This window comes from Glandiceps talaboti, chromosome 10 (genome assembly GCF_964340395.1).
Source record: "Glandiceps talaboti chromosome 10, keGlaTala1.1, whole genome shotgun sequence".
NCBI classification, from domain to species: domain Eukaryota; kingdom Metazoa; phylum Hemichordata; class Enteropneusta; family Spengelidae; genus Glandiceps; species Glandiceps talaboti.
Window position 1 is genome coordinate 23,767,064 of NC_135558.1, and position 13,366 is coordinate 23,780,429.

The 13,366-nt window shown below is 37.7% G+C and overlaps 2 protein-coding genes across 2 annotated transcripts in view; one reads left to right on the top strand and one right to left on the bottom strand.

The window, feature by feature from the left end:
• LOC144440765 (outer dynein arm-docking complex subunit 3-like) overlaps positions 1 to 356 on the bottom strand; it is a 12,515-nt gene extending 12,159 nt beyond the window's left edge. The window contains exon 1 of the mRNA XM_078130144.1: positions 284 to 356. Within this exon, the coding sequence (XP_077986270.1) occupies positions 284 to 356 (73 nt within the window). The remainder of the gene's footprint in view (positions 1 to 283) is intronic.
• A 514-nt stretch (positions 357 to 870) lies between these two features.
• Positions 871 to 13,366, top strand: part of LOC144440843 (DNA repair protein SWI5 homolog) — a 68,790-nt gene continuing 56,294 nt past the window's right edge. Inside the window, exons 1-2 of the mRNA XM_078130264.1 lie at positions 871 to 1,091; positions 9,980 to 10,037. Coding sequence (XP_077986390.1) covers positions 976 to 1,091; positions 9,980 to 10,037 — 174 coding nt within the window. The 5' untranslated portion in view covers positions 871 to 975. The remainder of the gene's footprint in view (positions 1,092 to 9,979; positions 10,038 to 13,366) is intronic.

Genomic DNA, 13,366 nt, shown 5'->3' on the forward strand with positions numbered 1-13,366 from the left:
AGAGAGAGAGAGAGAGAGAGAGAGAGAGAGAGAGAGAGAGAGAGAGAGAGAGAGAGAGAGAGAGAGAGAGAGAGAGAGAGAGAGAGAGAGAGAGAGAGAGAGAGAGAGAGAGAGAGAGAATAAAACAAACTCACAAATTTGAATTCTACTAGGTACTAGAAATTTAACCAATGCACAACATAATGATGTGATGGGGGGGGGGGGGGGGTAAGACAGGCAGACAAAAAAACTATAATTTGTAAAAAAAAAAAGAAAAAGAAAAAGAAAAAGATAAGGAAAATACCTTTGAGTGCGATCTTGCTTCGGAATTCCTCGATGTGGTCCTGTATTGTCCACCCTTTCGTGACCCAAGGCATGTTGGTAACGTGGATGGAATAGCAACTGGAAATGGCAAGGGAAGATTACATTTTTTTTCTGTTAACAAACATGCAATTCTCTTAGGTTGGCAATATTTTCTAACAACTTCAATGTTTGTTGATTTCCTTACCTGATGTTCCGAAATGGAGGATTTTCTGTGAAATATCAGTAGAGTAAACTGACTGGGTGTTTGTTCCTCTAGTTAGCTCTGCTGATATGCGTGTACAGTAGGATCCAAGGAACAAAGTTAGCGCAAAGTTCCAGAATTGATGACGCAAAACTCGAACAATTCGATACATATTCTATTACGAATAGCACAAAATTGGGTCAAACAATACGTGAAACGTTGTTTGCTGCAGTTCCAATATGTAAAAAGAAATTTAAAAATACTAAATGAACGAAAGATGATTTTTGAACAGGAAAAAACAAAGTATTTTTCTGATGTCGAAATTGTGTTGCACGTATCCGCGTCCAATACCATTTTTAGTTCTTGTCATGTGGTGGCGCTGTTATCAAATCAAAATGGCGACAATGGGATTTTTCGGTAAAGCTTTCCAAGCATTCATTGTTTCCGAATCCGTTCTTTGACACTCGCAAATTCAGAATCACCCAATTGTTATGTCAGAATCGCCTAAAACCCCCAACAATTTATGGAAAATTTCGTCATGCAGAAGTAGTCAACAGAGACACCAACTCGACACCAGCGGTCGTCGACCTTTGGCGGGTCATAGAAGGTGTGTGTTTTATGTTTTATTTGTGGAAGAGTGGTATCTTGATACTTCATACTCTGTTGATAAGTTGATACAATGATGTCTTTATATTCTGGAGCAATGGCAGTAATTTGGGTAAAAGTTCCTTTTGTATGACAACATTTTGTCAAATTACGTACTATATAGACAGACCATTTTGCCTAAAAACTTTTGACCCTCCACATTTTTTATAGTTCATTTTGTATAGTCTTGATTCTGAACGCAGGCTATCTGAGCTGAGCTCTCTCATATATCCAATATTGTAGTAGCTTGTCCAGTCCAGATTACATGCTGTCAGTAGGTTTCGTCTATATTATATTTTAATGCTAATGGATTGAGAGTCCAGGAAACTGTCATTGCAACAAATTGCTCACTGTTGTCGCATTGATAACCCTCTCACTGGTACTACTAGCACAGGGAGCTCAGGCTCAGTTAGTTTTGTGTACAAATAAAAACAAACAAGTAAACAAACAAAACAAACAAGTAAACAAACAAACAAACAAACAAAGAAAAACATAAATATACCGATAAATGAGTAGATAAATATATCAATAAACAACAACAACAACAACAACAACAAACAAACAAACAACAAACAATAGCCCCAATAGTCACCAAAGGAGAGACTCCTAGGGGTCTGGGGGCAGTGTTTGTTTGTTTGTTGTTATTATTTTTACCACTACACTTTGAAATAAAACTCTGGCATCTTACGGCTGTCAAAGTCGTACCTCACGTATACGTAATACATATTCATAAGCAATGACATCATGATAATCTGACCAATCAAAGTCCGTCTCTCAAAGAATGTGCTTCAGATAACAATGGTCTCATGTTATGGCAAATTATGGCAACTGTCGTGTTTGTGGCAAAGCAGAAAAACTACTGAGGGTACTCACACATACAACTTTCCCAAAAGAAGTCCTAAAAACTATAATTGTGGAGTACAACAGAAATGATGGACTTTCACATGGTGAATTTTTTGACACTACAGTAAAGAGGCCGTGGTTAGCGCCTGGGGTTAGCGATGATGATCAACTGAATCCAACACAGCTAGCTAGCGTGAACAGCAAACGTTGTACAGATATATACTATGTATGCACTGAGTGAATGTGAACGGGCGAGTCAAATGACCCGAGTAAATGTTACTAGTCTCATTTAAATATACTTGGATAACCAATATTTGACGGGGTTAAAGAATATAAAGTAAGAATGGGGAAAGATTTGTTGAACATTTACATTAAGGGCTGATAAACGGGTACTGTACAGAGTATAGGTGATGAATGCAGTCATCCTGGTGTTCTTCACTTGTGCGCCCAAAGACACAGTGCTAAAAGGTCGTACTTATTTAGCGTTCAGCCCAGGTTCAGTTCCTTGTAAATCAAGAGTATGGTAAACAACACTCCAATAACTACAAGTTGTGAATGGAATGTAAGTTTATCTCGAGTGAACTCGCTTGAATCAGCCAATCTTGGCAAGATTTATAGATCATTATTTTATGTTCATACATGTATCAATCCAATCTTGTTTGTAGGGTGGCAAAAATAAAATTTCAGCAACAAGAACCCAATTAGGCCAAGTCAGTTTTCAGTGTATGTACTAGGCTCTTGCCAAGGCATTGTATATCATGTGGTATGTAAGAGGCAATCTGATTGGTTCTAGTGTTTACATACAAAATGAATAAATTAGCTATGCCATAAAGTACGGATATAGTATATGAATGCATCCACGGCCAGTGGGAGGCTCGTTAAGAACGTTGCCGTAAAACAGGCCGTGGTTTGTGACGACGCCTGTGGTACTAGTGGTAGATTGTTCCACAGGACAGTGGTGCCAATCAATGCACTCCATCCCCGTTATAATATACTCCATCCCTGTTAAATGTAAAAACCCCCACCCCACCCCACAAAAACGTATTCCATCTCGCACAAAATGGTGGCTTGGTGAAGGAAAATAACGAACATTAAAGCACTTTCATGATTTCTACTGCATTTGTGTTTATCTGCAAATATAAACCTGCCGTTGCACTGTAGTAATATGTGGCTAAACTAATAATAACATTTTGAATTTTGAAATATTGTACAGTTTTACAAACATTCAACTACAATATCGGCAATGGCAGGCAACAGCCTGGGCGACAGCATACGATTTGGAGACATTTCTCCAGTACTAGATTCCAGACAATCTCAAGAATACAGATGATTACATACATGTAGATGATGTTTGCATGAACATATCAGGTATTGCAACTCCTATACAGGATATCACAAAACACAAACTAAAGTCAGAACAGAAAATTTACCAAACTAAGCAATGAAAAGAAACTTGAAAGAGACCTAGGTGTGAGTCTCCTGCAATGGCATAAAATGTATAAACAAATTCTCAAAGTCACAGTAGATAGCAAATCAAGAGAGTTCCAGTTTAAAAGTTTGCATAATATACTGTACACAAACGACAAACTGTACAAATTAAACCCAGTTCCCCACAAATCTCTGTAGCTTCTGTCATGTGGTCCCAGAGACCATAGAACACTTATTTTACAACTGTAAACACACTATTGGTATCTGGGAAGCAATAATAACTGTATGGGGCAAAGCACTTAAGTTAAGGGCTGTTCCTAGCAAAATCTGCCTAATTTTGTCAGACCCAGATGAGATACTTTTACTCAATTTCATAAGCCTTACAGTTAGAAAATACATTTACTACTGTAAAAGAAAGGAATCCCTTCCTGTGTTCAGAGAACTGTACAACCAATTTAAACAAATTTATAAATATGAATATTTTATTGCAAAGAAAAACCAGAAACTTCTACTTTTTCTAAAGAAATGGACCCCCTCCCTCATTCCATATATGTATCATAAATGGTAATAGACTGTAATGTAAACATTGCTCTTTTGTAAACTGGAATGTAACATGACATGTACGCACTTTACAAATAACACCCAATAAAACCTTAAATTACAAAAAAAAAGTTTGGACTGCAATTATACTTTACATGACCCTGGGGACGAGACCTTACGGTAGGTTGTCTACCCCCTTTTAAATAGATACCAGGCTTATTTCAGATATTTCTCTCATACTATTCTAGTATAAAGCAAATCGTTATGATCGGTAAGTTAGGTAATTAAAAAAAAAATGTTTACTTTTTCAGGAAATAACTTAATTTGATAATATCATCATGAAGAAAAAGATAAAATTGACAAAATGAATATACATCTTAGATTATTTTATGAAAACGGGCCCTAGTTGCAGCCAGCTCAGGTTTAAAGACCCATGTAGCCAGTAATAGGATGGCCAAAGAGACATGAGCCTTCAATAAAAATCCATTTTGTACCAAATCGGTAATGTTGTGTTTTGTCTATTTGTACTTGCTTCTTTGATACGCCAATTATAAACTATTATTATTATTATTAACTTTATTGCCATAAGTATAAGTATAAAATTATACAATGGAATTCGCTTTGGTTATACGTAGCTCGGTTAAAACACAAACAGTGTGGATATGAATAACTATTAAAAGTGGAAAATATGTACATATACGCTAAAACGCTAAGACAAATTACGAATCATTTAAAATACGAACTGACAGAGGATAAAAACTATTTTTGAAGCGATTTGTTTTGGTTTTGATTGATCTATATCGAGTACCAGAGGGCAGCAGTTCGAACAATGTGTGGGCTGGATGGTTTATGTCCTTAATTACAGATTTTGTTTTCCTGGTGACGCGTGAATTAAAAAGTGACTCAAGAGATGGAAGTCCTATACCAATAATACGTGATGCCGTTCTCACAATTCTATTTAACTTAGCACGATCCTTATGAGTAGTGTTTCCATACCAGACTGTGATTGAGAATGTCAGAACACTCTCAACCACAGCCCGGTAGAATTTCTTTAAAATAGCTTGACTGACACCAAAGCTCTTTAAACGGCGTAGAAAGAAAAGGCGTTGTTGGGCCTTTTTTACAATGTGATCAACATTTTTCTCCCACTTTAAATCCTCTGAGATAAGTGACCCGAGAAATTTAAACGTATCTACGATTTCTACCTCTTTTCCATGAATATTCAGGGGTGTGTGATACATTCTCTTTTTCCTAAAATCTACGATAATTTCTTTTGTCTTATCAACATTCAACTCAAGGTTATTATCGGCACACCAACCAACAATTCTGTCCACCTGGTCTCGGTATGCTGTCTCGTTGTCATATTGAATAAGACCCACAATTGATGTGTCGTCAGCGAATTTAAAAATCAAAGAATCGCTAGCAGATGAGGCACAATCATGGGTAACGAGAGAATACAGCATGGGAGAAAGAACGCAGCCCTGGGGAGCACCTGTATTTAAAATGATTGGTTCCGAAAAGAAAGAACCCGTCTTAACCACCTGGGGTCTATTTGATAGAAAGTCAAAAATCCAATTGCATAGAGAACTATTGAGACCAAGAGACAGTAGTTTGTTGTGAAGGTTTGCTGGAATTATGGTATTGAAAGCCGAGCTATAGTCAATAAAAAGTATTCTGACATAAGAATTTACCTTTTCAAGGTGGTTGATCGCATAATGAAGGGCCAAAGACACAGCATCTTCGACCGAACGATTTGGACGGTAAGCAAATTGATATGGGTCGAATGAAGGAGGGAGACTAGATTTAATAACTTTCAGTACTAAACGTTCAAATACTTTCATTACAACTGAGGTTAGAGCAACGGGTCTGTAATCATTGAGTTGGGAGATAGTGGCTTTCTTAGGGACAGGTATGATTATTGACTTTTTAAATATACTAGGAACCTTGCTAGTACTTAGAGACCTATTAAAAATGTCAGCGAAGATACATGAAAGTTGACTCGAGCAAGCCCGTAATAGACGAGGTGACACCTCATCTGGGCCAGCTGCTTTACGTACGTTCGTACTAGTTAATTGGATTGACAATATCAAATGTCATCATGCAATCTCCATCCCAACAACAATACAGTTATCTTTACAAGGGATTGACAATATCAAATGTCATCATGCAATCTCCATCCCAATACAACAATAATACAGTTTGATGACTCTGACATTTTGTTGAGTGGATGTATTTTTGTATCATGATAGAAAGCCATAATTATGAAGAGTATTTTGATATATTATTGTACTGACTATAAAAATTACTAGTTTATGTTGTAAAGCTTGTTACAGTGGAAACAGATATATCCTTCAATACTATAAACAATAGACATGGCATGAAGGTATAATTTATTATAAAACATGGGAACATTCAATTATCAAAACATTTAATAAATTATAATACAAGACTTGTAATTTTATGATATGGTATAACTATAAGTTAATGATTCACTTTGGATAAATGAAAGTTTCAAATAAATTGCAACACTTGAAGTGTGATGAGTCAATAAATAGTTGTTGATATCAAAATTGATAACTATACATTTGTGTACATGTATATGAATTGTTTTGTCATGGAACTCTTCATTACTCCAGATGTATTTAATGATCAATTGATATCTTATTATAAAACACTGAAAATAAGTATGTAGGCCTATTCTGAAATGTGATATGCCATACATTCATCTCCATGTTATTTATTTATTAATTTATTTATTTATTGTTTGGATCAGACTCGAGGCCCATATTAAAAGAATGCATTAGGAAAAAGAATATACAGATTCAAATCCTTAAAACTAAACTATCCATGGAAATAGAGACAGGCTAATACCCATAAACAAATAATGACAGTAATCAATAAAGAATATCTCTCCAGTACCTATACATGATCATTGATGAATAAACACACTGTATATAAACATTGCTACTATCTAATACACTATTAACAAAATTTTACTGAATTCAAAATTAACATTTCCGGGCAAATTCACGGAAAGACAAAAGTGAATAAGAAACAAACATAGAACTTAGAAGTTATTATCTTTTACTACACCACCTAGACAAATTAAAAAAATTATAAACATTAAGTAAAAGGAATAACAAAAAGTTGTGTTTAGGATTGTAGTGTGGTTAATAAATGTGTTGTTTTTTTCCTGTTGGGAGTAATGGATAGGGGTACAAAAGGAACTCTACAAAGTAACAGATAACTGAGTTCATAGGCTGCAGGAGACAGTACAGTACACAGAAAAATGAAATTCATATGTGTCAAAAATAATAAAAGTCATATTTAGCTCCCATATGGGAGGTAATGTCATGGTGATGTCTGTCTGTCTGTATGTCTGTCTTTGTATCTGTCTTTGTGTCTGTGCAGAAATTTTGTTCCACTGATATCTCAAAAAGTACTGAAGCAAATGTTCTGCAATTTACTATGTGGCATTGTCAGGCTGTAACTTAGCACTGATTAGTTTTTGGTGGACATGGCTTACATAATTAATGATAATTTGCTTAATAAATGACACACAGTGAAGACCTTTTAATAGTAGGCACCCAGTCAGGCCTAATCGGTCTTCGTATCTCACTTGTATTTGATCTTGTGGCAGACTTTGGTCTTGAAAGAAATGACACCATGTGTGTGTAGATCCAGCGAGCAAGTCAACTACTAATTTTTATTACATACTCAAACAGGTTTTTTGTACTCTCAAATATTGATATTTCCTTTCCAAAGGTATGGGAAGACCAGTGATTGGAAGTCTCAAAACACCAATGTGACAATGGCCCCATTCCAGCAAAAATGAATGGGACATTTTCAATTTCAATGGGCCATTCAGAAATTCTAAAGAGCCCAAGTTAGCATACGAGTTACTACGGAATGAATGGTGAGGTAGAATTGGCAACATTCGTTATTTCTGATAGGGCCTATAGGGGTACGAATGTAAAAGTGTTCTTATGTAGTCACATGAAAATTAAATACATAAATAAGTAAAGTAATATTTCTGCTTGTTATTGTTTGTACAGTAGGGAAGCATGTTCAAGTCGCGAACCGTAAGTCCGTACCGTATGAAGCCATGCAACCGTTGTAAGCCTGACATGGAAAAGAAAAGTGGACATCGCGATGGTAGTTTTCTGTGGTAGCGATTTTAGTTGTTACCTACAAGATTAGTAATTGTGTTGATAAATTTATGCTTCAGGTATTTATTCTAAAACATCGGTGATCATAATCACTGATCGTAACATTCATTCAAGGAGTTGACGTCTTTTCTCATGCATGATGAATGCAGTGACGGTCAGGCGAGGTCATCAAAGGGCATACTAATTTGAATATCTTGAATCGTATTGGTTTGATCTGTTTCACTATACCCGGGGAATGGTCATGCGTGTATCGTGTATTCAAATAGTCAAACATGGATAGAGGGACATGAAACAGTATAAGTATTCAGATTTGCTTTGCAAAAGGGCATCATTTCAAACAGCTGACATGAGTTGGGTTTACAATGAACTTCCGTACTTCGCCTCTACCGAATCGGCACTCCAGCACTGAAGTGTCTAAATTTCACTGTTAGCCACAATGCGCCTTTGTGGGCGCCAAGAAGTCGATTTCAATGTTCCAATTTTCAATTAAATGCGACTATGGCGCGGGGCGCATTGACTTCCCAATCACTGGAAGACATACATACACATGTAAAGATTCAAATTCGTTATTTTATATGTCTTGGCTTGTTTCACTTTAATATTTTTCAATGTAGCTACGCACAGTAAAGCCCTTTAGTGGGCACCCAGCCTGGCTGTAATCAGTCTTTGTATCTCACTTTGTATTTGATCTTGAGGCAGACTTTGGACTTGAAGGAAATGACACCATGTATGTTAGAGTGTAGATCGGGTGAGGGAGTCAACTACTTATTTTATTACATTACTCTTACAGAGTTTTTTTACATCCTAAACATTGATGTTTCATTTTCAAAGATATGGGAAAGGCATACTAAACATTCAAATCGTTTTTTATATGTCGGCTGGTTTCCTTGTAACGTTTTTTCAATGTTGCTACATACAATTCTTTATCTCAGTAAAAATGGTTGCTTCATCCCACCTTGGTATCCTGTTGTTTGCAAAACATCCTGTCAAGTTTTATGAATGAAATCTATCTGTACAATCAATTTAGTCCAACTACATGTAGTTAACAAAGGCGATTCATACACTTTCCCAACTGGTACTGTTATGAAATTTAGTGCTGTCAATTAATTGCTTATATGCATAATTAACGAACTTTGGCAATTAGGGCCCAGACCAAGAAAGACACATATATTGATCACACAGAGATGTGATAGTTCTTAATGAAATTTAGTCGTGTGTCAATTAATTGCTCATTTGCATAATTAATGCACCAAATTTGATGAAACTTGCTAAAGATATTGACTGAGCAAAGATATGATGGTATTGATTCAGTTGCTAATTTGCATATTTTATGAACTTTTGCAATAAGAGATACATGTATATAGCCAGGACTGTACTGAATTCAAGTGAATTTGCTACAGATATTGATTACCCAAAGGTACGACAGTACAGAAATACATTTAGTCTTGGTAAGCATATTAACAACATTTCCCCTCATACAGGAGCATTTTCAGTTCATTTCTGGTATATATTGCATTATACCATGCACAAGCCATGTTAAACAAAAAATATGGCGTACATTGTATATATGCTGGTCGTTCTATGTCACGACAGTGCATGTCTATGGCACTCACTGGTTCTGCTCAAAGTTGCCATTATTTTACCCGGTTTTTCTTTGATATTACTGTTGCTGGTATAATTATGTTATTCCCAGTATTTTTCTTCATTCAGCTTGAAAATACTTGTGACCTAAGGGTTGTCACTAATCCTCTAATGACTCATAGTGACAAGCCTTTAATAGGTCACAAGTATTTCCAAGCTGAATGAAGAAAAATAATTAGTAGTACAACACATCCACGATATCATAGAATGTACCATTTCATTTTCAAAGGCCTGGGGTATCACATTCAGCAAAGAAGGGACGAAGACTGGGTAATTTCAAATCACCAGTAAGTGCATCTATATACTAATATATACTTAGAACATTAGCCTACATCATAGTACATGTATTTCATTGCAGTGTTCTTTAATATTTTTTTACACAGTCTTATATACCTCAATTTCTATATGGTTGCAATAAAGCTATAACTCATCTCATCTCATCTCATCTCACCTCACCTCACCTCACCTCACCTCACCACCTCATCTCACCTCACCTCACCTCACCACCTCACCTCATTGCATCTCACCTCACCACCTCACCTCATCTCATCTCACCACCTCATGTCATCTCATCTCACCTCACCTCGCCACCTCATCTCACCTCACCTCACCTCCTCATCTCATCTCATCTCACCTCACCTCGCCACCTCATCTCACCTCACCTCACCTCCTCATCTCACCTCATCTCACCTCACCTCACCACCTCATCTCACCTCACCTCACCACACCTCACCTCACCTTACCTCACCTCACCACATGTCATCTCATCTCATCTCACCACCTTACCACACCTCACCTCACCACCTCATCTCACCTCATCTCACCACACCTCTCCTCACCTCACCACCTCACCTCACCTCACCACCTCACCTCATGTCATCTCATCTCATCTCACCTCACCTCACCACCTCATCTCACCTCACCTCACCATACCTCTCCTCACCTCACCACCTCATCTCACCTCTCCTCACCTCACCTCACCTCACTTGAAGGAATTGACTGTTTGTTGTGCTGTTCTAGTTTTGTTCAGTTTACCTCACTTGTAGGAATTGACTGGTTGTTGTGCTGTTCTAGGTTTGTTCAGTTTACCTCACTTGTAGGAATTGACTGGTTGTTGTGCTGTTCTAGTTTTGTTCAGTTTACCTCACTTGTAGGAATTGACTGGTTGTTGTACTGTTCTAGGTCTGTTCAGTTTACCTCACTTGTAGGAATTGACTGGTTGTTGTACTGTTCTAGGTCTGTTCAGTTTACCTCACTTGTAGGAATTGACTGGTTGTTGTGCTGTTCTAGGTCTGTTCAGTTTACCTCACTTGTAGGAATTGACTGGTTGTTGTGCTGTTCTAGGTTTGTTCAGTTTACCTCACTTGTAGGAATTGACTGGTTGTTGTGCTGTTCTAGGTCTGTTCAGTTTACCTCACTTGTAGGAATTGACTGGTTGTTGTACTGTTCTAGGTCTGTTCAGTTTACCTCACTTGTAGGAATTGACTGGTTGTTGTGCTGTTCTAGGTCTGTTCTGTTTAGATCACTTGTAGGAATTGACTGGTTGTTGTGCTGTTCTAGGTCTGTTCTGTTTACCTCACTTGTAGGAATTGACTGGTTGTTGTACTGTTCTAGGTCTGTTCAGTTTACCTCACTTGTAGGAATTGACTGGTTGTTGTGCTGTTCTAGGTCTGTTCTGTTTAGATCACTTGTAGGAATTGACTGGTTGTTGTGCTGTTCTAGATCTGTTCAGTTTACCTCACTTGTAGGAATTGACTAGTTGTTGTGCTGTTCTAGGTCTGTTCTGTTTACCTCACTTGTAGGAATTGACTGGTTGTTGTGCTGTTCTAGGTCTGTTCAGTTTACCTCACTTGTAGGAATTGACTAGTTGTTGTGCTGTTCTAGATCTGTTCAGTTTACCTCACTTGTAGGAATTGACTGGTTGTTGTGCTGTTCTAGGTCTGTTCAGTTTACCTCACTTGTAGGAATTGACTGGTTGTTGTGCTATTCTAGGTTTGTTCAGTTTACCTCACTTGTAGGAATTGACTGGTTGTTGTGCTGTTCTAGGTCTGTTCAGTTTACCTCACTTGTAGGAATTGACTGGTTGTTGTGCCGTTCTGGGTCTGTTCAGTTTACCTCACTTGTAGGAATTGACTGGTTGTTGTGCTGTTCTAGATCTGTTCAGTTTACCTCACTTGTAGGAATTGACTGGTTGTTGTGCTGTTCTAGGTTTGTTCAGTTTACCTCACTTGTAGGAATTGACTGGTTGTTGTGCTGTTCTAGGTCTGTTCTGTTTACCTCACTTGTAGGAATTGACTGGTTGTTGTGCTGTTCTAGGTCTGTTCAGTTTACCTCACTTGTAGGAATTGACTAGTTGTTGTGCTGTTCTAGATCTGTTCAGTTTACCTCACTTGTAGGAATTGACTGGTTGTTGTGCTGTTCTAGGTCTGTTCAGTTTACCTCACTTGTAGGAATTGACTGGTTGTTGTGCTATTCTAGGTTTGTTCAGTTTACCTCACTTGTAGGAATTGACTGGTTGTTGTGCTGTTCTAGGTCTGTTCAGTTTACCTCACTTGTAGGAATTGACTGGTTGTTGTGCCGTTCTGGGTCTGTTCAGTTTACCTCACTTGTAGGAATTGACTGGTTGTTGTGCTGTTCTAGATCTGTTCAGTTTACCTCACTTGTAGGAATTGACTGGTTGTTGTGCTGTTCTAGGTTTGTTCAGTTTACCTCACTTGTAGGAATTGACTGGTTGTTGTGCCGTTCTGGGTCTGTTCAGTTTACCTCACTTGTAGGAATTGACTGGTTGTTGTGCTGTTCTAGTTCTGTTCAGTTTACCTCACTTGTAGGAATTGACTGGTTGTTGTGCTGCTCTAGGTTTGTTCAGTTTACCTCACTTGTAGGAATTGACTGGTTGTTGTGCCGTTCTGGGTCTGTTCAGTTTACCTCACTTGTAGGAATTGACTGGTTGTTGTGCTGTTCTAGATCTGTTCAGTTTACCTCACTTGTAGGAATTGACTGGTTGTTGTGCTGTTCTAGTTTTGTTCAGTTTACCTCACTTGAAGGAATTGACTGGTTGTTGTGCTGTTCTAGATCTGTTCAGTTTACCTCACTTGTAGGAATTGACTGGTTGTTGTGCTGTTCTAGATCTGTTCAGTTTACCTCACTTGTAGGAATTGACTGGTTGTTGTGCTGTTCTAGATCTGTTCAGTTTACCTCACTTGTAGGAATTGACTGGTTGTTGTGCTGTTCTAGTTTTGTTCAGTTTACCTCACTTGTAGGAATTGACTGGTTGTTGTGCCGTTCTGGGTCTGTTCAGTTTACCTCACTTGTAGGAATTGACTGGTTGTTGTGCTATTCTAGGTCTGTTCAGTTTAGATCACTTGTAGGAATGACTGGTTGTTGTGCTGTTCTAGATCTGTTCAGTTTACCTCACTTGTAGGAATTGACTGGTTGTTGTGCCGTTCTGGGTCTGTTCAGTTTACCTCACTTGTAGGAATTGACTGGTTGTTGTGCTGTTCTAGTTTTGTTCAGTTTACCTCACTTGTAGGAATTGACTGGTTGTTGTACTGTTCTAGGTTTGTTCAGTTTACCTCACTTGTAGGAATTGACTGGTTGTTGTGCTGTTCTAGTTTTG